This window comes from Tenrec ecaudatus, chromosome 10 (genome assembly GCF_050624435.1).
Source record: "Tenrec ecaudatus isolate mTenEca1 chromosome 10, mTenEca1.hap1, whole genome shotgun sequence".
In the NCBI taxonomy this organism is placed as follows: Eukaryota; Metazoa; Chordata; class Mammalia; order Afrosoricida; family Tenrecidae; genus Tenrec; species Tenrec ecaudatus.
In genome coordinates, this window is record NC_134539.1 from 31,004,084 (window position 1) to 31,028,185 (window position 24,102).

At 49.1% G+C, this 24,102-nt stretch overlaps 1 protein-coding gene across 1 annotated transcript in view; it reads right to left on the reverse strand.

Moving 5' to 3' along the window:
* Window positions 1-8,032, reverse strand: part of B4GALT1 (beta-1,4-galactosyltransferase 1) — a 60,176-nt gene extending 52,144 nt beyond the window's left edge. The window contains exon 1 of the mRNA XM_075560024.1: window positions 7,524-8,032. Within this exon, the coding sequence (XP_075416139.1) occupies window positions 7,524-7,905 (382 nt within the window). The 5' untranslated portion in view covers window positions 7,906-8,032. The remainder of the gene's footprint in view (window positions 1-7,523) is intronic.
* Between the last annotated feature and the right edge of the window lie 16,070 nt (window positions 8,033-24,102).

Consider the following 24,102-nt stretch of genomic DNA (forward strand, 5'->3'; position numbering starts at 1 on the left):
GACTCACCTTTTTTTTTTTTCTTTTTTTTCTTTTTTTCCTTTTTAGGAAACCAGCCTCTGAAAACAATCCCAAAAGTGCATGTAAAGTTTTATGCACACACCTCACCACCATGAAGAAAAAACAGAAGGAAATCAAGTTATTATATATGCACACACACACACACACACACACACACACACACACACACGGGCTTCAATAAGTTGATGGGGGAAATTGGAATGAAAAGATTAAGAGAATCTTTGCATGAAGTTTCTGGAGTGTGTGTGTGTGTGTGTGTGTGTGTGTGTGTGTGAATGTGTGCACACACACATATTCTGAGGACACTTCCATGGCAGTGGAATGAGACCGGTGCAGGATCCAGCCACGGCCAGCTCTACTCTGGCAAGCATGCACTGGGGTCATGCTGAGTCTCAGTTGATTCAACAGTCTCTTGTTGGGTTTTGGGATTTAGGGTCATTGTGACAGAATCCCGAGTGAAAATGCTTGACTTCAGGCTACCTATATCTATCTAAGTTGATTTAGCTATTCATCTATTAAAGATAATCACATATTCTTAATAACTAATAAATAAGCCCATAAAGTTTCCTCTGGGAAAAGCCATAGGAATACAGATGGGTTTTTCTACCTCATTTAACTCTTCCAGATTATTTTCAATGGGCCTGCATTGCTTTGTACTGTTTATAAAAGGTTGGGGGGGGGGGGAGCCCGGTCCCCTTCCCTACTAGAAGAACAAAAGGTACCCGCAATCAAGGGCATCCGTTCTGGGTCCTGGCATCTTGGTGAGGAAGGCTGTCTCTTTCTGGGCTTTGTGAGGGGCTTTGGAGAGGCAACAAGGAAGGCAAAGAGCAGTGACACATCACACTCAGCCTAGACACTGAAATCACTGCCAAAGAATACAGTACCGGCCAATTATACAACCTCCAGCCTTCATCTGGGTCGAGAAGGGGCGGGCTGAGGCCAGGCTGAAAAGAGGAACCTGAAACACTGATGGGGGTGACTCACCCCTCCTGTCTCCTGAGGACAAATCCCTTTAGATCACATGTACCCAGAATCCATTCCCAGTCAGCCCCCACCCCACCACCAGCCACCCCACCCTTCCAAGCTGGAGGTCTCTGACTTGCAGAAGCCCACCCTGTGTGGGTCCCAGTAAACAGAGAGCTCCAACACCCCAACAGCCTCTCACATCTTTCAGTCACAGTCACAGCCCTGCTCCCAAGTTAGGGGGGGAGGGGCCCCTCGGAATCCAAGCCCATGCCTCATTAGCTCCCCCAGGAGCCCCCAGGAGTGGGGACTGGCTGGCTGCCCTTTCCAGTGACCTCATCACCCAGAGGCCTCCCCAGAGCCAAACATGAAATCACCCCAGTGACATGCCCTCCAGGGAACTGAGTTGCCTAAGGAAAACGGGAATATACAGGTGGATTTGGATTCAAACAGAACTCCAGTCTCTGCTTCTTTGTCAGGCACAGCGACTGAGCTGGGGACGAGTAGCAGGTGGGGACACCAGGTCCAACTGCAGAATGACTGGGGCCCTGCTGCACACACAGTGCACTTTGATCCCCAAAGGCTGGGTGGCCCCCCAGGGTGGAATCCATTGAGGGCTTCAAACTCCTTTGGCACGAGGGGCCCCATCATTTCCAATAGAATATTAGCCTCATCCCACTCTGAAACTCCCTGTCCCACTGCTGGCCAAAGGCAGCAGGAAGCCTGGACATAGGCTGTTGGCATAATCCTGATACAGCAGGAATCAACAATTACCCAGCAGAGCGCCTTCATGGCTTCAGAAAGAAATTAGAGGGGAAATTTTCACACAATGAAATAAACCAGGCCTAGAGAACTTTGCCATCAACCTCTGAGTTGGGGCGGGGGAGAGGAGGGGAGAGGAGGGAGGAACGAGAAAGAAATTACACACACATACACGCACACACACATTTTGGTTTCCCTAAACAATGTCAGCACTGTTTAACAATGCCACCCCAGCCTAAATAAAATAGCCCTGGAGGTTCAGTGGTTATGTGCTTGGCTGCTAACGGAAAGGTCGGCAGTTCGAGCCCACTAGCAGCTCTGTCATAGAAAGATGAGGCAGTCTGCGTCCACACAAAGATGTACAGCTTTAGAGACCCTATGAGGGCTGTTCTGGCCTGTCCTGTACGGTTGCCATAGTCAGAATTGACTCAAAGGCAACAGGTTGGGGGAGGGAGGGTGTTTGTTTTGTTTTGGCTAAAGTATAAGGTCCCATAAAGAGTCACAGCCTCAGAAACTCACAGGCGCAGTTTCACCCTGTCCTGTAGGGTGACAATGAGTCAACATTGACTCAATGGCAGTCCGGTTTTTTGTTTTGTCTTGTTTTCTGAGAGGGGAAATATTTGGCCTTCTTCCTCACTGTACCTCCAGCACCCAGCACACTGGGGACACACTGCAGGAGCTGAATGAATGACGTCACCATTGGTCACCAAGGACACCAGGCAAGCTGGCACTGTATAAGACAGCCATTCTCAACCTGTGGGTGGCGGCCCCTTGGGGGTGGAACGGCCCTTTCACAGGAGTCACCCGATTATAACAGTAGCAAAATGACAGTTGTGGAGTAGCAACGAAAATAAAGTTATGGTTGGGGGATCACCACATGAGGAACTGTATGAAAGGGTTGCAGCGTGAGGAAGGTTGAGAGCCACTGATGAAGACCTTCCTGAAGGACCCACAGACACACCCAACTGACAATTTCCCAATGCTAAGCCACATCAGGCTGCCCGAGAATATGCGTCTCAGGGTATGCTCAGCGGTACCCTCAGGGCGGGATCCTGGCTGGGAAGTGGGATACCTTGGTCTGGCTCCAGCTGGCCCCTCCCTGGCTATAGGGCACGAGGCAGCACCCTCTCCTTCCCAGCACAGTGGGGGATTTGGACAATCTTGTGCTGCTGGGTTCTAAGAAGTTACAGCGGAGTCCAACCCACATTCAGCTCTTTGCTCCCTTACATGGATTGGCTGCCCGTTCATGGTCCAGGAGCTGTCGCCTGCTTCATCAGTGACCCCACAGCAAAAGGGGATGGGTGGGTGGGGGGGGCCATGTGATTGCTCAAAATCTAGGTGGAATCACAACCAGCCACCATCAGGGATGGTAGGAGAAAGCAACCGAGTTTCCCCACGTGAGCAAGTCAAATACCAGCGGTGGACTGTATTTCTCAGCCTTGGACTGCTAGACAGGAAGGTGGGTCCATGTGCACATCAATATGCCCCCCCACCCCCAGGAAAAACAACAAGACAAAACTGGTTCAAAGAACTAGTTTCCTAACCTCCCCGGGTTTTAAGATGTGGACATGGGGGGTGGGGGGGAGCTCTCTATCCCACCTGACACACAGAAGGTAATACAGCTCTAAAAATCCACCCCCCACACCAAAGACAGCCCTTTCCAGTGCGCACAGAGGCCAGACAGATGTTCTCAAAGGACACCCTGTCCCGGGCTGCCTTCTTGTGTCCACGTGTCTATATATGGAGAGACGCTGTGCTGAGAGAGAATGCCTAAGAGTCGGGCAGAGACCGAGCAAGCTTTCTGTATCCCAGAGAAGATAGACAATCATGGCTGAGGCTCAGCAGTCTCCATAAAAGCTGGGGAGATCGACTCAGGGTTAAGTGTCCCCCCTCGCCACACCCCAGGCTCTGCTGTTTGCTGTTCTAGATCCCGGGGGCACCCAGTGCCTACGGCTAGATAAGTCCTTCCCTCTTGAACAAAGGAAGGGGATCCCCTCAAAGCAGAGCTGGGCAAGAGGAGCCCCGAGTTTCAGTAGACCTGTAGTCACCCTCCATTCCGCTCCAGGCCTGGTCCTGGCAGAACCCCCAGGCCAGCTCTGCCTCCCTTAACCAGTTCAGTCTAGAGTGCTGCCCAACCCCACCCTGCCCCTATTGGCAGTGCCACAGCTGATCAAGTCACGTTGAGCTGCCGCCAAATCTAAGCAGAGATCAACATTCCGGGGAAAAGAAGCACAAGGCTGGGATAGGCTCCTCCCATGCTGGCTCTATCTCAGGCAAACACCAGGCTGCCAGACACGGAGCCTGCCTGCTTCCCAGGGTCAGGCTGTGCGACCCCTCCCCTGAGAGGCCTGGGGCAGGGCTGGGGATGGGCCCCCACTCTCTCCTGGGGCTGCCACGTGGAGGCTGTGTCACTCTGGTAATGTCAGCAGAGGCGGGATTCACATCTATCTGAGGTCTACCGTCCCTAGTGGGGGATGTGGGGGAAGTAGGAGGTGGGAGGGTGGGGATGGACAAACAGCTTACATTGGGCCAGTCAAAAGGCTGGTAGTTTAAACCCACCCAGCAGTGCCATAGAAGAAAGATCTGGCGATATACCACCATAAAAAGGACAGCCAATAAAACCCTATGGAGCAATTCTGCTCTGGGACACAGAAAGCCAGCGCCAACTCACCAACAAAGGGTTTGGCATCTTTGTTTTTTTTCATTTTGCAAAATTCTATTTTTTCCCCCTTATTAGATGTAGTATCTTTTTAAAAAAAAAACATTTTATTAGGGGCTCATACAACTCTTATCACAATCCACACATATACATACATCAATTGTATAAAGCACATCCGTACATTCTTTGCCCTAATTACTCTCAAAGCATTTGCTCTCCACTTAAGCCCTCCGCATCAGCTCCTCTTTTTTTTTTTTATCTTTGGTTTTAAACTGAGGTCTATTCCAAGGCTCTGACCAACCCAGCAACAGATGCAGCCGTGGCCACTCAGCAGCCAGGTCCGATGCCAGCCCCTCCAGGAAAGGCAGGGCTTTACCTAGCACCTCTCAGCAGGAAGCGGTTGGTGGAAGCATCTGGCCCAGTTCCCTGGACACTAGAAAGTACAGCCAAGTCAGGGAAAGAAACTGCAAGTAGTGAAAAGGCCACAAACCTGGAGCCCACGTGTGCTTTCCCCACCAACCTCAAAGCCAACCCACAAGGGTTGTGGGCTGACACCTGCCCAGCACACAGATGGGGTCCACCGGCACACCACCCACCTCCAGAGGGACTTTCTGCGTTCTCAAGGCTGTTCCTCCTCATGGGAGCCTACACTCCCAGAGCTGCACCCAACCCCTCCAGCCTCAGCACTCAGTTCATGTGAAGACAAGCCTTCGCCCTCACTTTCCAGGGTTGCCTCAGCAGCCTGTGCCATAAAGGAAGCGCAAGAGGAGGCCAGGCCCTCTCTTCTGCCCCAAGAGCTTCTCCCTCAGGAAGCATACTCCAGTTCTCAGTTGCAGCAGTTCAGAATCAACTCAGAAACTCCCCTGAGCTGGGGAGGTGCACCGGCAACACAGAAAACCAAATGAACTGAGACCAAGGAGCTCAAGCAGGAAGAAAAGGGTTGAAACTGGTGGTCAATTACACCATACTGTGATGTGACTGAACCATGGGATGTTAAGCTATCTGTAAGCGCTCCCAATAAAATGGTTTTGTTTTTTTTTATTTTTTTTATTTTAACAATTTATTGGGGCTGATACAATTCTTTTCACAGTTCATACATATACATACATCAATTGTATAAAGCACATCTGTACAGTCTTTGCCCTAATCATTTTTTTCTCTTTTCTTCTTTTACATTTTATTAGGGACTCAAACAACTCTTACCACAATCCATACATATACATACATCAATTGTATAAAGCACATCCATACATTCCCTGCCCCACAATAAAATGGTTTTAAAAGAAAACCAAATGAAGCAATCCGACCCACCCCTGGACCCCACCATCGCTCAGGCTTCTGGGAGAAAACGCTATACTTCAAATACCGATCGAATCAACTATGGGGCTTATCTGATTCGCCACTCACTTGTCTCTCTACAGAGTCCAGAGAAGACCGGGAAACATGCAAAAGCATAAAACTTGGCCTCTGTGTGGTTTGTGGACTCACCCTTTCCCCTTTCTCTCTGCTGTTCAAAGCTATCTTCACAGGACGCTGAGAACATGGAGCTTCAAGGATCCCAGAAGACACTGTATTATTTGGTATTATTATTATTATTATTGTTAGCCATCAAAAGCTGAGTACTCAATACATGCCACCTATTTAATGTGCACAAAATGACCCTGCCGGGTTAAAGAACCCCATTTTACACATTGTTCTGAGACGCTCTGTCAGGGCTGGAGGTCAGCTCTAGAAGCAGAGCAAAGATTCTATGTCACTTTTTTTTTTTATTCTATGTCACTTTACAGGAGGAGCAGGCTACTTCCCCAGACAAAGCCCAAAAGGATCTAATTTTCTGCTTCAAAAAGAAAAGAAAAACAGCCCTTTCATTACCACAAGTTGAGTCCAACCAATTCCAAAGGTTCCTCCCAAACTTGATATGAAAATATTGAAGTAATTATTAGAGAAATTGAGCAAGAGCATGTAGGAGGCCTGCTCTGCCAGAGCTCTGTAGGGAAGTGATAAAGTTGTACCTGCCTAGGCCCCTCACTCCCAACAACTGGTTCAAATGCAGCCACCATCTGGTAAGCCCTGAGCAACCTAGGGAGGCCTACCTGCCTGGGGCCTGTGGCTGGTGGGCTACAGGGCAGTGGTTGGAGGTAAGTTGGGCCAACCTTCTAATGACCTGAGAAAGGCACATGCAACCACCCAAGCTGAAACAGCCTCTGGAGGCCAGAGTTCCAGGCCTCTCCTAGGAAGGGGTGCTGCCTGGTTATAGTTTAGCTTTCCAGGCCCCAGAGTTCACACATTGTCCACATGTACACACACACACACACACAATTGCTCTGCTCACTTAGGTTGTGGGGACCTACGAGGACAGGAAGTAGAGGAGGCGTCCTGATCGCTACAACAGAGGAAGAATCAGACACAATATGACAACTTACAGAGGGGTTTGCCTTCATCACTGTAAACTCTGGTTTACATTGTTTCATGGAATCTTCTCAAACAATCTCCCAGAGATGGTCCCTCTGAATTGGGATCAACTCCATGGCTCTGAATTTCTTTGTTGTAGTTGTTTTGTTTTGTTTTTGTTTTACGGTTCTCCCAGTTACCAGACAAGAGACCAGGGAGTTTAGCAAGGCTAAGTCACTTGCCCAAATGCTCAACAGGAAAGTTAGCCTACACTCTGGAGAGAGAGGCTTTATGGGAAGAAGACACGTGAGCTGGGAGGCCGGTTCCCTTCCCCACCAGAGGCCTCATCGCCAGGCCCCCAAAAGGAAGAGGGTTCCCTTTCAGCAGTCTCGGGGTACCTCCCAGGGTTACCAGGGCGCCGGCTGCTCAGATTCGACACGGACTCAAATTCCAAAACTTCCAGAGTTTGGGCCGGTGTAGGGAAGTCCCCAAAGCTTCCCCAGTTCTGGGTTCCCGGGGCTTGCCGACACCACTCCCTCTTCAGTTTCCAGCAGGACCCCCTCCCGCCGCACCCCCCCCGCCCCCGAAGCAGCTTCCCACTGTCACCAACGCGGAGCCTTCGTTTAGAATTACCGATTCGTGGAAGAAGGCAAGGGGACTGTCCAGGGGGCCCTGCTGGGGAGATCCGGGAGAAACCCAGTGACCGGACTGGCGCGTTCGAGTCCTTACCGAGCAGGGGGGATTCCTCTGGGCAGGTGGGCAGCGGCAGCGCAGTGCTGGGGGGCTCGGGAGCCGCGGTCCAGTTGATCGTGGGGCGGCGATCGGGGTGCGGCTCAGAGGCAGCGTCCGAGGGCAGCGGCGGCGGGGCCCCTCGGGGCCGCAGCTCTCCGGAGGGCTGCCCGAGGTTGGCGGCGCTACCCGCGCCCCCGCGCAGCGGCGAGGAGACTCCCATCAGCTGGGGCAGGCGAGTGAGGTCCCGGCCGGACAGGTAGTAGACGAGGGTGACCCCGAGGTGCAGCGCGCAGATAGCCACGAGCAGGCGGCAGGCCCGCTGCAGGGACGCACCGGGCATCGCGGCGCTGCCGCCCAGGAGAGGCTCCCGAAACCTCATCTTCCCGCCGCCGCCCGAGAGGCGGGTGGGCTGTAAGGGGGGCGGGCGGCCCGCCTGCAGGCCGCCGGCCAAAGCGGCCGACCACAGCGAGCAGGGAGGGGCCCGGAGCGCAGCGCCGGCGGGCGGGCGGGCGGGCGGGCGGGCGGACAGACGCCGCCGAGACTCCGAGCCCGCCCGGCGCTGAGCAAGGCGAAGGGCGCCGGGGGCGCGGGGCGGGCTGTGGGGGCGGAGCCTGGAGCGGGACTTTGGTGGGGGCCGGGAGGGCGTGTCCTCCGGGGGCGCCGGCTCGCGGGGCGGGACCGAGCTGGAGGCGGAGCGGGCGCCGGGGCGGAGCGCTCGGCGTAGGGGCGGGGCGGGCGGCTCGCAGCCCTGGGGCGCGGTGCTGACCACTGGGTGTCCAGCTGTCCACAGCCCCCTCCTCCCGATCCCGCCCGGCGGGGGCTCACTAACTGCCCCCCGAGAGGAGCCGCCACCTCTTGGGGAGCGGCGGGCGAGGCGCGGCTAGCTCTGGGTCCCCGTGGGTGCGCCGGGGCCTGCGGAGGACAGGGCGGAGCGCACGGGCGCCGCGCCGGCTGGAGGGGTTGGGGACCGCAGCTGCCAGCGGGTGGGCTTCGGTAGGGCTTCTCGGGGAGGAAGAGGGACATAGAAAGGTTGCCGAGGAAACGGGCTTCGAAGATCTGCTGGGGGTGGGGTGTGGGGGGCGGGGAGTGGGAAGGGGAAGCCCCCCTCCCCAGAGGCGGATGCTCTGTAACTGCCCCGAAGCTCCTTCCATAGCCCGGTTACCCCTTCCCACGCAGGGCCCTGCAAGAAGGCCCTCTCTCTCCGGTAGAGTGAGGGTAAGGGGTCTCGGGGCCCACCCAGCTCTCTCCTGCCCCAACCACCCCTTCCGCCTGAGTGAAACTTTAGCAAGAAGCCAAAGAAATTCCCACGCAGACCCACAAAAGTTTTAGTAGCCGGGCCATTTACTTTCTACCTGTGCCTGGTTTTATGGCTGCTCGATCGCGCACCCACGGGGTCTCTCTCTCTCTCTCTCTCTCTCTCTCTCTCTCTCTCTCTCTCTCTCTCTCTCTCTCTCTCTCTCTCTCTCTCTCTCTCTCTCTCTCTCTCTCTCTCTCTCTCTCTCTCTTTCCCCTCTCCCCCACCTCTCTCAATTCTGATTTTCCAGCAGTCTGTTAAAAAAGAATTGTCCCCGTTTTACAGATTATTAAATGCTCACTAACCACTCACTGGCATCAAGTCCATGCTGACTCATAACTCTTACAGGACAGGGTAGCGCTGCCCCTGTGGGTTCCAAGGCTTTTCCCAGGAGCAGAAAGCCCCATCTTTCTCCTGAGGAGTGTGGTTGGTGGTTACGAATTGTTGACCTTGGATTGAAGCCTCGACAAATAACCACTATGCTCCTAGGGCGCCTAAATAAATGCTAAGCGAGGTTTTAAAAAAAACAACTTGAGACTGCACAATTAGTGAGAGGCCAGCTTGAAACAAGAGAGCCCCCAAACCAACGTCTTGGAATAGAGGTTCTGACTCATAGTGACCCTCGGTGGGGGTTTCCACGTCAGGAGAGTTGGAACCACTACCTTTGGGGTTAGCAATCGCAGGCTTTACCAGACAACACCACCAGGGCCCCTTACAATGGAAAAACTGATAGAGAAAGTGGCCACGTCAGAACTCAGCCTCCTTATCTCACTAGCTAGTAATTCTAACACCGGTACTGAGCCCTGGGGGCTGTAGAGGTTACACATTGGACGCAATTAGAAAACACCAGCTGTTCAGAGGGAGAAAGACAAGCCATTCTAGTCCTGTGAAGAGTTAGTCTGGGAAAACCTCGGGGACAGTTCGACCCTGTCTGCAGGGTCACTCTGAGCCACTCTGAGCAGTGAGTTTGGTGTTGAGTTAGGGAACCCTGGTGGGGCGAAAGTTGTGAGTGTGGGGCTGGCCGGTCAGTGGTTCCACCACTTCAGATGCTCAGAGCCAGAAAGATGAGCTCCATCTCTTTCCATAAAGGTTTACAGACTCGGAAGCCTTAGGGCAGTGGCTCTCAACCTGCCTAATGCCACAACCTTTTCATACAGTTCCTCATGTTGTGGTGACCCTCCAACCATAACATTCTTTTCGTTGCTACATCATCACTGTTATTTTGCTAATGTTAGGAATGATCATGTAAACATCTGATATGCTGCAGGATGCATTTTCATTGTTACAAATTGAACATCATTAAAGCATCGTGATGAATCACAAAAACAATATGTTATATCTTGTGAAATATTTATTTCTAATGACAAATAAATGAACTTTTGTCTTGAAGCGTGGTGTAGCATGGGTAACAGTCTTAATATAACAACAGGAAAATACATTACTACATTTTGCAACAGTATGAGTAAAAAGCCAACATCAGTGTGAAGGTTGAGATGGCTTCTTTCTCACCAGATCAGAAATTCTCCCGGAAGTCTTTGCAAGAGCACAACGAAGATCATCTTCCACAACGAGTCTACTTCTGTATTTAGACTTGATAACCAACAAGCTGGAAAACCCTGTTTCACAAAGATAAGTTGTTGGAAATGGAAGGAGAAGGAGCAACACTGTAGCTGCTCTCTACACATGTGACTGGTCTGCCTAAGTACATTACGGAGCCAACCCTGTCACATACGCCTGTATTTGTACTCTGGGTATGTGATGGGGTTGGCACGATGATGACATCCCGCCAGGTACTCGTATGTGGGCGTATCTGCATGTGGGTGGACCTGCCTGGAGACAGTTGTCTCGGTTCCTAAGACCATGGGAAATATGTGTTTTCTGACGGTCTTAGGCGACCCCTATGAAAGGGTTGTTCAACCCCCAAAGGGGTCTCAACCTACAAGTTGAGAACCGCTGCCCTAGGGAGTCGTTCTACCATGTCCTGCAGGGTTCCGCTGAGTCAAAGGTCTCCAAAATGACTCCAGTAAGGTTTGGTTGTTTACCTTGCAGGTAAGGGCTGGAAGCTGTGTTCTTGAGTGCCGGAGAGTGCGGGGACGCCTCACTAGTGGGTACATTTATGGGGACACAGAAGCTGCACCACCCCCTCACCCCACCCCCCAGCTCTCCACCTGCACACACATGCACCAGCCAGCTGGTGGGGATGATACTACTTAATGGCTTGGAGTGGTCAGTGCCCATGCTGACCCCGTGTTTATGAGAGTAGAGCTCTACTCCCACGGGATTTCCAGTGGGTGGTTTTGTTTGTTCGTTTTTTATAAATCACTTTATTGTGGGCTCTTACAGCTCTTATAACAATCCATACATCAATGGTATCAATCGCACATGTCCATATAAGTGGGTGGTTTTTAAAAAGTAGATCAAAAAAGTTTGTTTCCCAAAGCACCTCTGGGTGGACGGAAGCCTCTAACCTTTTGGTGAGCAGTGAAAGCATTAACCATTTGCATCGCCTTATACTCCGATAATAGGCAGCACGGTGGTTGTGTGTGGATTCTAAGGCACGGTGACCCTGTAAGATTGAGTTGAAGTATCTGCAGTTTCCTTGGCCATAATCTTTACTGTGAGGAGAACTTGAAGCACCTAACTGATGAAGATTGAAGACTGTGGTATGGCGTCAACCTCAACATAAAAACAAAAATCCTGACAATTGGCCCGATCCTCATGATGATAAGTAGGAAAAAAATATTGACGCCGTCAAGAATTTCATTTTCCTTGAATCCACAATCAATGGCAATGGAGATAACAGTCACGAACTAAAGTGGCACAGTGCATCGGGCAACTCTGCTGCACAAGACCTCTTGACAGTATTCCAAAGCAAAAGGTGTCCCTCTGAGAGCTAAGGTCCACCTGACCCAGCTGCTGCCTGTTCATGCCAAAGCTGGACAGTGAATCAGGAAGACCGCAAAAAAGAGAGATATTTGAATGCTGGTGTTGGCCAAGAATGCTAAATGTACCGTGGACTGCCCGAAGAATGAGTAAACCTGCCTTAGATTAAGCACCGCTGAGGGCTCCTTAGAAAGGCAAATGGTGAGGCTCCATCTCACACACTCGGGCAGTTCTCAGGAGGGAGGCAGGAAAGATAACGGCAGGTCAGTGTGATGGACTGACCCCGTGGCTGGGATGCACTCAAGTATAGCAGTGGTTGTGAGAAGGACACAGGCTGAGCAGTGATTCCTTCTGTTGTCTGAGTTGGAACTGAGTTTGTGGCACCTAACAAGAGTCGTCTTTACGGGAACTTATCAGTAGCTCTCTTTTCCCATAGCAAACCTTTCTGTTAGTTGCCAAGTGCGTAGCCATTACCCCACCAGGACGCCTGATGAAATGCTCCAAAAGTCAAACTCATGGCCACCCAGTCAATCCCAACTCATAGTAACTCCATGTGCAGAGGCGCACGGCCCCTTTGGGTTTCTGAGACTTTAAATCCTATGGGAGCAGACAGCCTCGTCACTCTCCTGCAGAACAGCTGGGGCTTCAAACCACTGGTCTTCTGGTTAGCAACTCAGTAGGTAGTCCACTCCATCAGGGCTCCTGATGGTACGAGGAGAATTTACCATATGTGAGCCATGCTTTATCTGGATAGAACTTCTAGTTCTGTTTCGGAGAGAGGGGGAAAACTGAAGCATGGGAATCAATGCTTGGTTGTGATGAAATGACGCAGAACTGCTTTCTTCGTGATTCCCTCTGTACCACACCCTCGTGATCTTTCACCTACTTGCCCTCGCTTCACTGGCCACTCTTCCGTCTCTAGGTGTTGAAGGCCTCAGGCCTTGGTCCACGATGTTCTTTATGTGTGATTTATGTGTGATATCTGTATTCCAATGGCTCCAAAATTTCTATGTCTAGTCTAGGACTCTTGTCTGGCCTCCAGATTCATAGATTTATTTGTATATCTTTTAAAAATAATTTTATTATTGGCTCATATAGCTCTTATCACAATCCATACATCCATCTATTGTGTCAAGCACAGTTGTACATTTGTTACCATCACCATTTTCAAAACATTTTCTATTTGAGCCCTTGGCATCAACTCATTTTCCCCCTCCCTCCCTGCCCCCTCAGATCACAAATCCCTGATAATTTATAAATTATTTTGTCATGTTTTACACTGACTGATGTCGCCCTTTACCCACTTTTCTGTTGTCTGTCCCCCAAGTTGGGGGCTATATGTAGATCATTGTGATCAGTTCCCCCTTCTTTCCCTTGCCCTCTTGATATCACTACTCTCATTATTGGTCCTCAGGGGTTTATCTGCCCTTGATTTCCTGTGTTTCCAGCTCTTATCTGTACCTGTGTACATGCTCTGGTCTAGCCAGATTTTATAAGGTAGAATTGGGGTAGACTGCCCATGATCAAGCCCTACCAGGCATCCTACACCCTCCTTGCCATCATTTTTACATCACCTGTTGTTCCTTTGTCCCTGGGATTGTTAACACCCACTTCCTTCCCCCGCCTCCCCTCTCTCATGTCTCTCCCACCCTCACTGCAAGCCATCAGTCTGTTGTTCTCTCCTCCGGATTATTTATCCTGCCTATTTTATCTACATTGATGCAGAGACAATAAAAGCACAAAAACAAGGCAGAGCAAACAACAACAAAAGAAAATGAAAACAAACAAACAACAACAAAAAACAGTGACAAAAAAGGGAAAAGCCTATAATTAGTTCCAAGTCTGTTTGTTGACCTTTAGGAGTGTTTTCCACTTGGTCGAGTCTGATGTGGGGGGGCCACACTTTGACCCCAAAGTCTATTTCTGGTATTCCTTGGGGCTTCATTGTTTTGCACGCCCTTTGCGTTTTGCCCCGGTGTGGTGGGGTCAGATCAGGCATTATGGGTCCATGAGGGACGTCATGTCTCGTGGTGGGGCTGGCCCTGTGGTCCTCTCTGTGCAGTGGCTTCTCTGAGCAGGAATATTGTCCTCGGGGCTTGGTGGGCCAGGATGTGTTCCACACTCTCTCCTTGCCTCTTTGTTTGCTCCTATGTGCTCTGATCAAACACGCCCCTCTCCCTGAGCTGTAGCTTCAGTGCTGTCCTCTGTAGTGCATTCTTCTGGAGGGGGAGTGTGTGAGGGGGTGTCCACATAATTGGGACTGGGGCCAGCCTAGCAGACTTCTCTACTGGTTCCCTGCTTCATGCCGGTATGTTGCATTCACATCTTGGCGCACCGGTTTGAAGTCGGGTCCCTCTCTCCCTCTCCTGTGGATTATCTATATATCTTACCAGCACCTCAAACTCCGTGCATCTGCCCTCAAGACCTAACCCCTACATTCCACTCCCGTTCACTAATCTCAGAGAATGGCGCATGGTTCAAAATCGATGAGGTGTTCTTGGCCTGTTTCTCTAACTCTGCAAAACCTTTCCATCCCTTAACAAGGAGTGCTCCCTGCAAAACATCAGAATGCAACCATCGCTGACCCTGCTGTAACCATCTTGGACCAAGCCACCAGCATCTCGGTCTAGATATACCAGGCCAAAACCAACTTCGTGATTCTAACACATAGTGACCCTACAGGACAGGGTAGAACTTCTCTTATGGGTTTCTTTACAAGAGTAGTAGAAAGCTTTGTTTTGCTCCCACAGAGTGGCTGTGAGTTCAAACTGCTGACCTTTAGGTTAGCAGGCCAACACATAACCCCTGGACCACCAGGGCTCCTTCTGGATGATGCAGTAGTTTTCTAACTGGTCATCTTGCTTCCACCTCCTCCATGCCCCTCCCTAGAGCACTAGGAGAGTCTAGGTTTTAATCAGATTGTGTCATTTTATTCAGAACAAAATCAAAATCCACAGATGCCCTATTGGAGCTGATTCCTCTCTGTCGTGCCTCGGGGCCTGTGTACTTGCTGTTTGCTTACCCCTAAACACTCCCCATTTAAACTCAGGTCTCTCATGTGTCCTCTTTAAAAGAGGCCTTCCCAGAAGACCCTATCTAGAATAGTCTTTAACCCACATTTACTTAATCTGTTTAATCTTGTTTCAGAGCAAATATTACAACCCTAAATCATATAGCAAATGTGTTCATTTGATTTTCAGTCTCCATTGGAAGATCAACTCTGTGAGGAGAATAACTCTTTCTTAATCAGCCGTTTCCAGAGCCTGTCATGGAGTGGCAGTGAACATTGAATTAGATTTTGTTTTTTACATGCATGGCTGGTGTTTCATTTTTTGAAGAATGGTTCTAAAACATCACACTAAGACAGGTTGGAAGGTTTACAACAGACTTTCATAAGGATAAGTTACAACATATATAAGGATGCTTCACGCTACAAAATCTTGATCGTAGAGCATACAACACACCTCATTGGCTGTAGCACCAGGTTTTCCAAACTAGCCAGTCATCATCTTTCTCTTGTCTGCATAGACTTCTTCTCATTAGCTGCCTTCTGCTTCTGTAGCATGAGCTTTGACTCTTTCTGCTTCCTCTGAGAGGGAGCCAAGCATCTCTTTTCTTTTTCCCTTGCTAATCTCCTGAGTTTTCTCCAGGTTTGTCTGGCAGGCAAGTTCTCTTTGATTGCCATGGGCCATGTCAACCAAAGGGAGAGCCTGGGAGGGAGAGACTCAGGGAAGCAATGGCCCATGGCCAACATCACCACCTGTCCATCTGGAAGGCAGCGCAAAGGCCCTTCACCACAGGGCAACGCCTCTGCCAAGAATTCTTTTTTTAATACCTTTTAAGCTCCTTTGTTGATGGGGGAAGGAGATAAGGGGAGAACTATTGCTGAGTTATTTTAGAACACAACAGTGTAGAGTTGTTTACCATTAAGTTAGTAAGAGTGAAGCTGAGACACACAGCTTGTGCAGGGAGGATAATTCTGCTGAACTAATGAGTGAAGGTGGATCAGAATAATCCCCACCTGTCAAATGAGAGGAAACTGAGGTTAGTAAGCTCTATGAGGTCAAAAGTGAGGAGAAAGAACACCAGTGAGTTATCTACCCCTTGAGGAACCATGCAGGGAGCCCTGGTGATGCAGCAAGTAAAGCACAAACCAAAAGTTGGGAGCACAAACCAAGCAGCAGCCTTGTGGGGAACAGATATGGTCAGTTGGGCTTCCAGAAGGACTTACAGCCTGGGAGACCCTCTGGGGCCCCTGTTCTGCTCTGTTCTACAGAATCAACTCGATGGCAGTGGGTTGGGTTTGGGTGTGGGGAGGACATGAAGAGCTCACTGAGGCGTGAGCACCCGCCTCATCAGCCTTTGATCCAGAAGGTGCTGAGAAAGAAGACATTTCTTGCTTCGGAGAGGCCCGGACCCTCAGAACAGCATTGCCAACATGAACTGGAGTAAGAGAGCGAGCAGAGGCAACCTTCCCCATTTCTCAAGTGAAGCATCAACCCTATCAAGTGAGCTGACTAGAGGAGGGAACTGCTGACAGACTAAACTGAAAGCTTGGATCTAGGCTTGGCAGTTTTTCCATCCAGTACTCATCTGTTTGGGATCACTCAGCCGCTTCTCCCCACAGGCTGCCCTATCCAGTGAGTGACCGCTCCTCTGCTCTTACAGGGCTGTCTTCTGATGTGTCAGTTGACATCTCTGTGTCACCCCCATTGATCAGAAGGGCCTGGCATAATGCCTGCACTTGAGGACAGCAATTTCCATTCTCTGTTGCTGCATTACAAACCACCCCAAAACGTGGTGTCTTAAAACAGCAATCTATTACTCACAGTGGTGTAGACTGACCGGGCAGTTCACCTCCATGTGGCAGCGATCCGCTGGTGCACTGGCACAGTCAGAAGTTCCAAAATGGCCTCCCTTCCATGGCTGGCAGTTGGCACTGGCCGGGGGTCGAGAGTCAGAATGATGAAGGTTCAGAAGGTCACGGTTCTTCACCACCCGGACTGCTCCACAAAGACTTCTCCACATGGCTGTTTGAGTTCCCTTAATCTGGAAAACACCTTCCAAAAAGGGGCCTTTCAAGCATAAAACAAGAACATGCAGCTTCTTTAAAGCCCAGTGTGAAGTATCACTTCTCTGTCGTTCTAGTGGGAACAAGTCACAGGGCAGTCCGGAGTCCAGGGGCATTTTAAAGCCTCTACCTCTAGATGAGAGGAGGACCAAATGGGCAGTTGTGCGGAATCCACTGTAGTCTGCCCGTGGCCACAGATTACTTACATTCTTCCCACGGATCAAGAGCCTCCAAAGGCTCATCCCCTTATTCCTTCAGGTTTAGCATCTAAGGTCCAGTCTAGGCCTGGCTCTTCAGGACAGGGACATGTGAACTCTACAACACATGACACTTTTCTTCTTCCTGAACAATCCCGTCCAAAGCCATTAGGTCCCACTGAGCAAAGTAGGAGTCCCAATGCCCAATGTGTCAGAGCCCAGTGAGGAGGAGGAGGAGGGGTGGGGTGAGGGCTGGGAGGGTGACAACCAGCAAGGTGTCAAAGCCTCCAAAAGATAAAGAGGGCCTCCTCCGTGGGGTGTCACACTTGGCAGGGATTGGAGGATCAGCCATGTAGGGCCGCTCCATCCAGGGTGTTAGTCTGCATGGAGAACTCAGTGGTTAAATACAGGGAAAGGGGAATTGATTACATAAGTAACTATGTATGAATCATGTGATTCACCTAAACTTCTCCCTGTTGAGGGAGTTACAAGTAGGGACAGAAAGAAGACTCAAACAAACTGTGATACTCTGCTGGAATTGGGGGAATTGGCATGAATTAAAGGTTTTAAATATATAGACAAATGCATGTAGATGTAGATGTCTGTGTGTGTGTGTGTGTGTGTGTGTGTGTGTGTGTGTGTGTGTGTGTGTGTGAGAGAGAGAGAGAGAGAGAGAGAGAGACTGTTGTCTGGAAGAAGGACTGGGAACAGGAATTTATCAACAGCAACAAGTGCATCTAGAATCCAAATCTTGCTTTCTAAATACCATTTGCCAATAAAAGGAGTCAGGAGTTTGTGCAGAAAAGGTTAATTCTAGGGATGGAGCAGGAAAATGATAAGATGACCCAGGAAAGTCTTAGGGCAGAAAGGAAGGAAGGGTGCAGAGGATGCTGAGGCTGTGTCAAAGGGACTCCGACTGGGCACATCTGGGACAGCTTGAGCATGAAAAGAAATGTTCATAAAAACAGTTCCTACTGATAAAACCAAGTCTACGTCTAAGCCAATATAAGCAGATACAAGGAAGTTTGGTGAATTATGGGATATTAACGGGAACAGAGCAAGGAGATCCCGAGGGAGTATCAAGGATGGACTTTGGGGCCAGAGCATGGCACCCATCAGACTTGTCCATTCGTTGACTCCTAAAGGTCAACAAACAGACCTTGAGCTATTAACAGGCTTTTCTTTCTTTCTTTTTCTTCTTTTATTTTTATTTATTTAGTTTTTCTTTTCCTTCTTTTAGATTTGGTACGTCAGTGGGTTTTTTGTTGGTCAGTTTGTCGGTGTTGCTGCCGCCGTGACCGTGTTCTTTTTTTATTTTTTTCAAACATTTTATTAGGGGTTCATGCAACTCTTATCACAATCCATACATATACATACATCAATTGTATAAAGCACATCAGTACATTCTTTGCCCTAATCATTTTCAAAGCATTTGCTCTCCACTTAAGCCCTTTGCATCAGGTCCTCTTTTTTCCCCCTTCCCTCCCCGCTCCCCCCTTCCTCATGAGCCCTTGATAATTTATAGATTATTATTTTGTCATATCTTGCCCTATCCGGTCACCATGTTCTTATGCGCCACTTTGTCTGGTGCTGTAGAGGCCATCTGCAATTTTATGCATATGTTATTATCTCTGAGGGTCTATCTAGATAAGATAGGCTGGATAAACAATGTGGAGAAGAAAACAATGGGACCAAAGGCCCTGGGGGACAGGGAAGAGTGGGAGGTGGGGGAAGGGAATTGGTGCTGGCCAACCCAGAGATAAGGGAACAAGGAGTGGATAGGGAGTGACCAAGAGCAATGTAACCGAGTGGAATTACTGAAACCCAAATGAAGGCTGAGCATGGTAGTGAGACAAGAGGAAAGCAAAAGGAAGTAGAGGAAAGAAGTCGGAGGCAAAGGGCATACATAGAGGCCTAAATCCAGGCAAGTACATATGTATGATAATGGGGAAAGTAGATCTATGTGCATGTATCTATAGGGATATTAACATGATTTCAAAAGTAGCTCCCCACAGAATATGGGAAAATGAGAAATTTGAGCACACAGAAGCCTGACAAACACACCTTAATCGAAGGACCAGAATGAGCATGATCAAGAATAGGACAAATTAAAATGGCGTGTCCGGGAAGATGAATGCTATCAAACACAGCCTCATTGCTGACATCACCCATTCAAAAATGCTCAGACTGGATCTATTACAAAGAAGTGCCAGGGACATTCCAATGACAAGCTAGTCCACAAAATAGCCCTCCTGCAATTTTCAAAAGTGCCCAGGTCTTAATAGTAAAGGGAAGTCTAAGGGACAGTCCCGGATTGAAGGCAATGGTCACTCCATGCCACATGTGACCCCCCAGGTGGAATCCCATAGAAGACACTTGCCATCGAGAAGATTTACTGGAAAAATTGGACAAACGTGAGTAGGGATTAAGGAGAAGATGATGGCATTGTATCTGCCAGGACTGTGCTTATGTTCAAACGATACATTAAGGATGTACTATGGCAGCTGAAACTGGCCCTCAAATAGTTCAGAAATTATAAGCATGAAATTTACTGCGGGGTGAGTTATATTTCCCACATGCAAGAAAACCACAGTGGACCCTTCCGTTTAGATAGACAATAAAGGATACACGACAGTCAGTGGTCCTTAGCAAATCTGAACTCTGGCCATGCATGTGAGTGTTGTGGGCTCTCCCTGCTCTGGAGTCAGGGAACATATGGTGATTAGAGTGGAGACCTGCTCCCATGGGCGAGCTCTGGGCTTCATGGCTCTATCCTTTGAGTCATTCTATTCTTTCCATAAGAAACAGCCCCCCTTGCAGCTGAGGAGCTTTTCCAGGCTGCTTCCCACCAGGAGGTTGACTGCTCTGCTTCTCCGTTCACTTTAAACAATGCCTCTCTTAGCCCCCAGCCAGTGGTGCTTATACTAGTACGATTCTCTCTACAAATAATTTTTAAGGGTTTTCCCCTGGATCGAACTGGTTTTCATTCCACTGGACAAAACCACACCCATAGATCTCAATACAGGTAACGGGGCTAAGGGCAAATCCTTAAGATTGTCCGACATTTTTGTCTAGCTGAGAGGTCTAGGAGCGACTGTCCCAATCTTCCTGAGAGCTGAACATAGAGTCTTATAGCCATTTCCCGAGTGTCCTGAAATATATTTTCCTCTAGGTTTTTCACTTACTTTGAGTTTTTGCTGACTGGGGAGACCATCCTAGATCTTGTAGAGTTTCCCTAAATTCTGTTTAAAGCAAAAGCCTCTTCTTGTTATGCTTTTTCTTTTTTCTAACATTTTATTAGGGGCTCATACAACTCTTGCTATGCTTTTTCATAGACAGCTTTTTCATAGGGAGCGAATCGGAGCTTTCAATATTTTGCCTACAAATGTTCATAACAAGACTACAAGCTCACCTGATACACTTTCGCTACTCCATGTTACTGCATGTTGACAGTGTATCATTTAGTTTCCCAGTAGGCTCCTCAACAGTTTCCTTTCTGTCCTCGCAGGCTCCTCACCACCTTTCAGGATTCTGAGAACTCTCTGGTCCCCAAGTCAGTGGCTTATGTTGAGACTTCTGTTGTGGAAGTGTTTCTGAGTGCTGATGTCTGCTTACATTTTCTACTGCAGAGGCTGGCAAACCACATACTGTGGGGCACATCCAATCCACCTCTGGTTTTGCAAATATGTTTTTGTTAGAACCTATCTGTTCGTGTCTCACTCCTGGCTGCTTTTGGGTGGTGCAGTGGGAACCCCGGCAGAAAAGTGGGTGATGAGTTGTCCTGCTACCTGCAAGGTCAGCAGTTCAAAAGCACCAGCCGCTCCCGGGAAGAAAGGTGCGTCTCTCTACTCCTGTAAAGAATTACAGTATTGCATTCTAAAAGTGAATGTGGTAATGCTTTTACAACTCTTTTTTAAGATGACTGAACTGTTAAACTGTATGCTATGTGAAATACATGTCAATAAACTTGTTTTATAAAAAGAGTTACAGCCTCAGAAACACACAGGGGCAGTTCGACCTTGTTTTGTAGGGTTGTATGAATCAGAGTGTGCTGGGTGGCAGTGAGTTTATAGGTTGTTGGTTTTGTTTTGAGTGGGGAGGTTTGGTGGTATAGTGGGGGTTAAACATTGGGATGTCAACAGAAAGTCAATGGTTCAAACCCAGGAACTCCAAGGAGAATTTCCTTCTGTAAAAATTTACAGTCGCAGAAGCCTGGTGGAGAAGTTCTCTTCTGTCCTATAGGGTCAGCATGAGTTGGAATCAACTCGGTGGCAGTGGATTTGGGTTTTCAGTTTAGTTGGGGGGATTTCTCCTTCTTTAAATTGTACTATTTTCCATTTATCCACAAGAATATCATGCTGGAAACTATCAAAGACCCAAGTTGCCAACCGACTCTCAAGAGCAGTTCTGTGGTCTGTCAGTTCATGTGTGTGCACAAAAGGAATCTGGCTGTCTTGCTAAAAGAAATATCCATGTCCTTTCTTATAGTTTTAAAAACTCCCTGTAGCTGAACATATAGCTTGAAGAATCAACTTTTCTCCCTGTAGTGGACAGCTATAGATTTTGTGGTTTTATGTGGTCTTCCTCATCATGGTCTTATAACTCCAACCAAAAGATGAGGCAGAATGGTACAAATAAGGTGCTTGGAACACACCAAGGAGATTGGACAGCTTGCTGCTAATGCAAATAAGGGGTGTGGAACCCTAACAAGGGCAGTTTTGTCAGGCCACGATGCTTAAACTGAGTGAGCCCAGAGGCAAAGAGGGGAGACCTCACTCCCACCAAGAATAAAAGAGCTACAAGTGGAGTTCTTCCTTGGGAGTTGGGATCCCTGTGCTGAGAACCTCCTAGACTCAAGCGATATAGATAGAGCTGTAACACTGGCCATGGCAACAAGCAGCAACAGAGGCAGCAGAACCAGGAGATTTGGCAGGAGATTAATATTCCAGTGGCCTTTCTGACTCACAGAGTGAGAAATCTGAGTGCTTCCGGCCCAGAGGCTTGCCCATATGTGGAGTAGACTGCCTCCAGGCCTTGGTGACAAAGCTAGGCTTGCCAACCCAAGGAGCTTGAGAGCCGAGAACCTTTGAGTTGAGGGCTTACATGCTGGCGGAGTGGGGGCTCTCTGAACACTTACTGGTAGAACTAACACGCTTTATAACAGAGCTCTAATCAAGACAGAGGCCGGGTTTGCCCAAGAGGTTTGAGGGGTCGAGAGGCAGGGAAAGGCCTGACTAAAGAACTGTATCCTGAGTCCTTTCGGATGCTGAATTGTAACCTGTTCCTTCCCCAGTAAGTCTCATAATCATGAGCATTGCTTGTCTTCAAGTTCTGTGTGGCCGTGGCAGCAAATCCAGCCCAGCAGAGAAGAAGAGCATGCTGTGGGAAGGCAGCTAGGGTGAGAATGAGTAAGCTGTTTAGGGAGGAGGGGTATGTCCGACTTGCACTTCACAGGAATCAGCCTTAAGCTGTTGGTCTTCTCCTTCCCTTTCAGGAAGTTGGATGAGAACATTTGATAATGCCCTGCCGGGGCCTCATCACCGATTTCGTCTGTCACAGGCGAAGAGTCACAGGCGCTAAAGCTCACGGGGGCAGTTAGTTCCACCTGGGCCTATCCATCAGAACTGACTCCATGAAAGGGAGTTTGGCTTTGAGTCTGGTATTCGTGATTTCTTCTGGTAAGAGATTCCCCCGAGTAGGACTAGGCTGACATCCTCTGGCTCCTCCGTAGGCACATGACTCGTCTTGGACCAATTTAGTCGCTGCATTTCTCTAGCCACCGTGATTCAGGGATTGGTTTAGGGATCGATTGGCACAGGGCCCAAGGAAGGCTATTGAGCAACATTCCTTCCCCCTGAACCCAGTGCTTCTGCTGCAAATGTTTAAAAAGAAAGAAAGAAAGAAAAACTTTATTTCTTCTGAGGTTGCTAGTCCGTAGTTGCTGTCAGCGATCATGTGGAAAGAGCCTGCCAGGGAAAGGCTCCACGAAGGGACATGACATCCCTGTCTCCCTCCTTTGCCTTAAGCTGGTTTGAGGCAACAGAATGCAAGTGGCCACACCCTCCTTTTGCAAAAACGAGATTCATTCGCATGTGACCCAAGTTCTTCCAAAACTCCTCCCTCTTGCGCTCCTTCTCCAGAGTCTCTAGCAAGGATTGAGCAGTCTCTTGGAAGTTCTCTTAGCACTCTCGATTTCCTCCATTTGGCCAAGAAATAAACTTATCTGGGCTTTTCTTTATTTTGACTTTTGACTTTCATTAGGGAAAATCGCAAGCTATGAGTGACTGCCAGATTTTCATCACCCCAATTTTTAAAAAATAAGGATTTAAAGTTATGTTTGCTTCACTTCTACTCTCAACCCCCTCCCCGCCCCCCTGAAGATGATGAGTGTAGTTGTCGTGCTCTTTTACCGTGTTCTCAGCAAAGGTGGAGGCAGCAGCTGAGGCTCCCATCCAACCACTTCTTCCTATACAAGTTGTCCGTGGATCTAGCTGCTGCGGAGTGAATAGTGTGTCAGGGGAGACCTGTGCTTTAGAGGGCTTTCAGGGATTGATTGTTGAGAAGTAGAATATGAAGCCGCCTCTGCGGAGATTCAAGCCTCCAACTTCTTGGTTAGCAGCCCAGGACGTTAACTGCACAACCCAGAGATGCCTGACTTTTACAGAAGCAAGGTCTTAACTCATAATGCAAAATGCTGCATCAGGAGGTAGAGGCCACCGAATGTTGACTAGCTAATTGAGTAGTTCACAACAGCTACCCAAATTAATGTGAACATATTCCAGAATGAGGCTAGCCATTCTCATTCTGGAATAACGTCTCCAGAATAACGTTTCCTAGCAGTAAGCCAAGCCCTGAGGGAGCGACACAATTATTCCTCCCCCCCCCCCCAATTATTCTTATAAAGGCAAAGCAGCATTGTCTGTCAGTTCCAGCCAGCTCAGGTGACTTCTTCCTCTAAAAACATACTCCTCCTCGGTCTTGGTCATTAGTAGTGGTTTTTGGGCTACTTGACTCCAACCTCCACCCATCCTGATTGGACTAGGGTGGGCTAATCAAATGGCCTCTCCTAAGGATTTAGATTGGAGATTCGGGAAAGCCAGTCAATCCCTGGGTGTAGCATGAATTAAGATG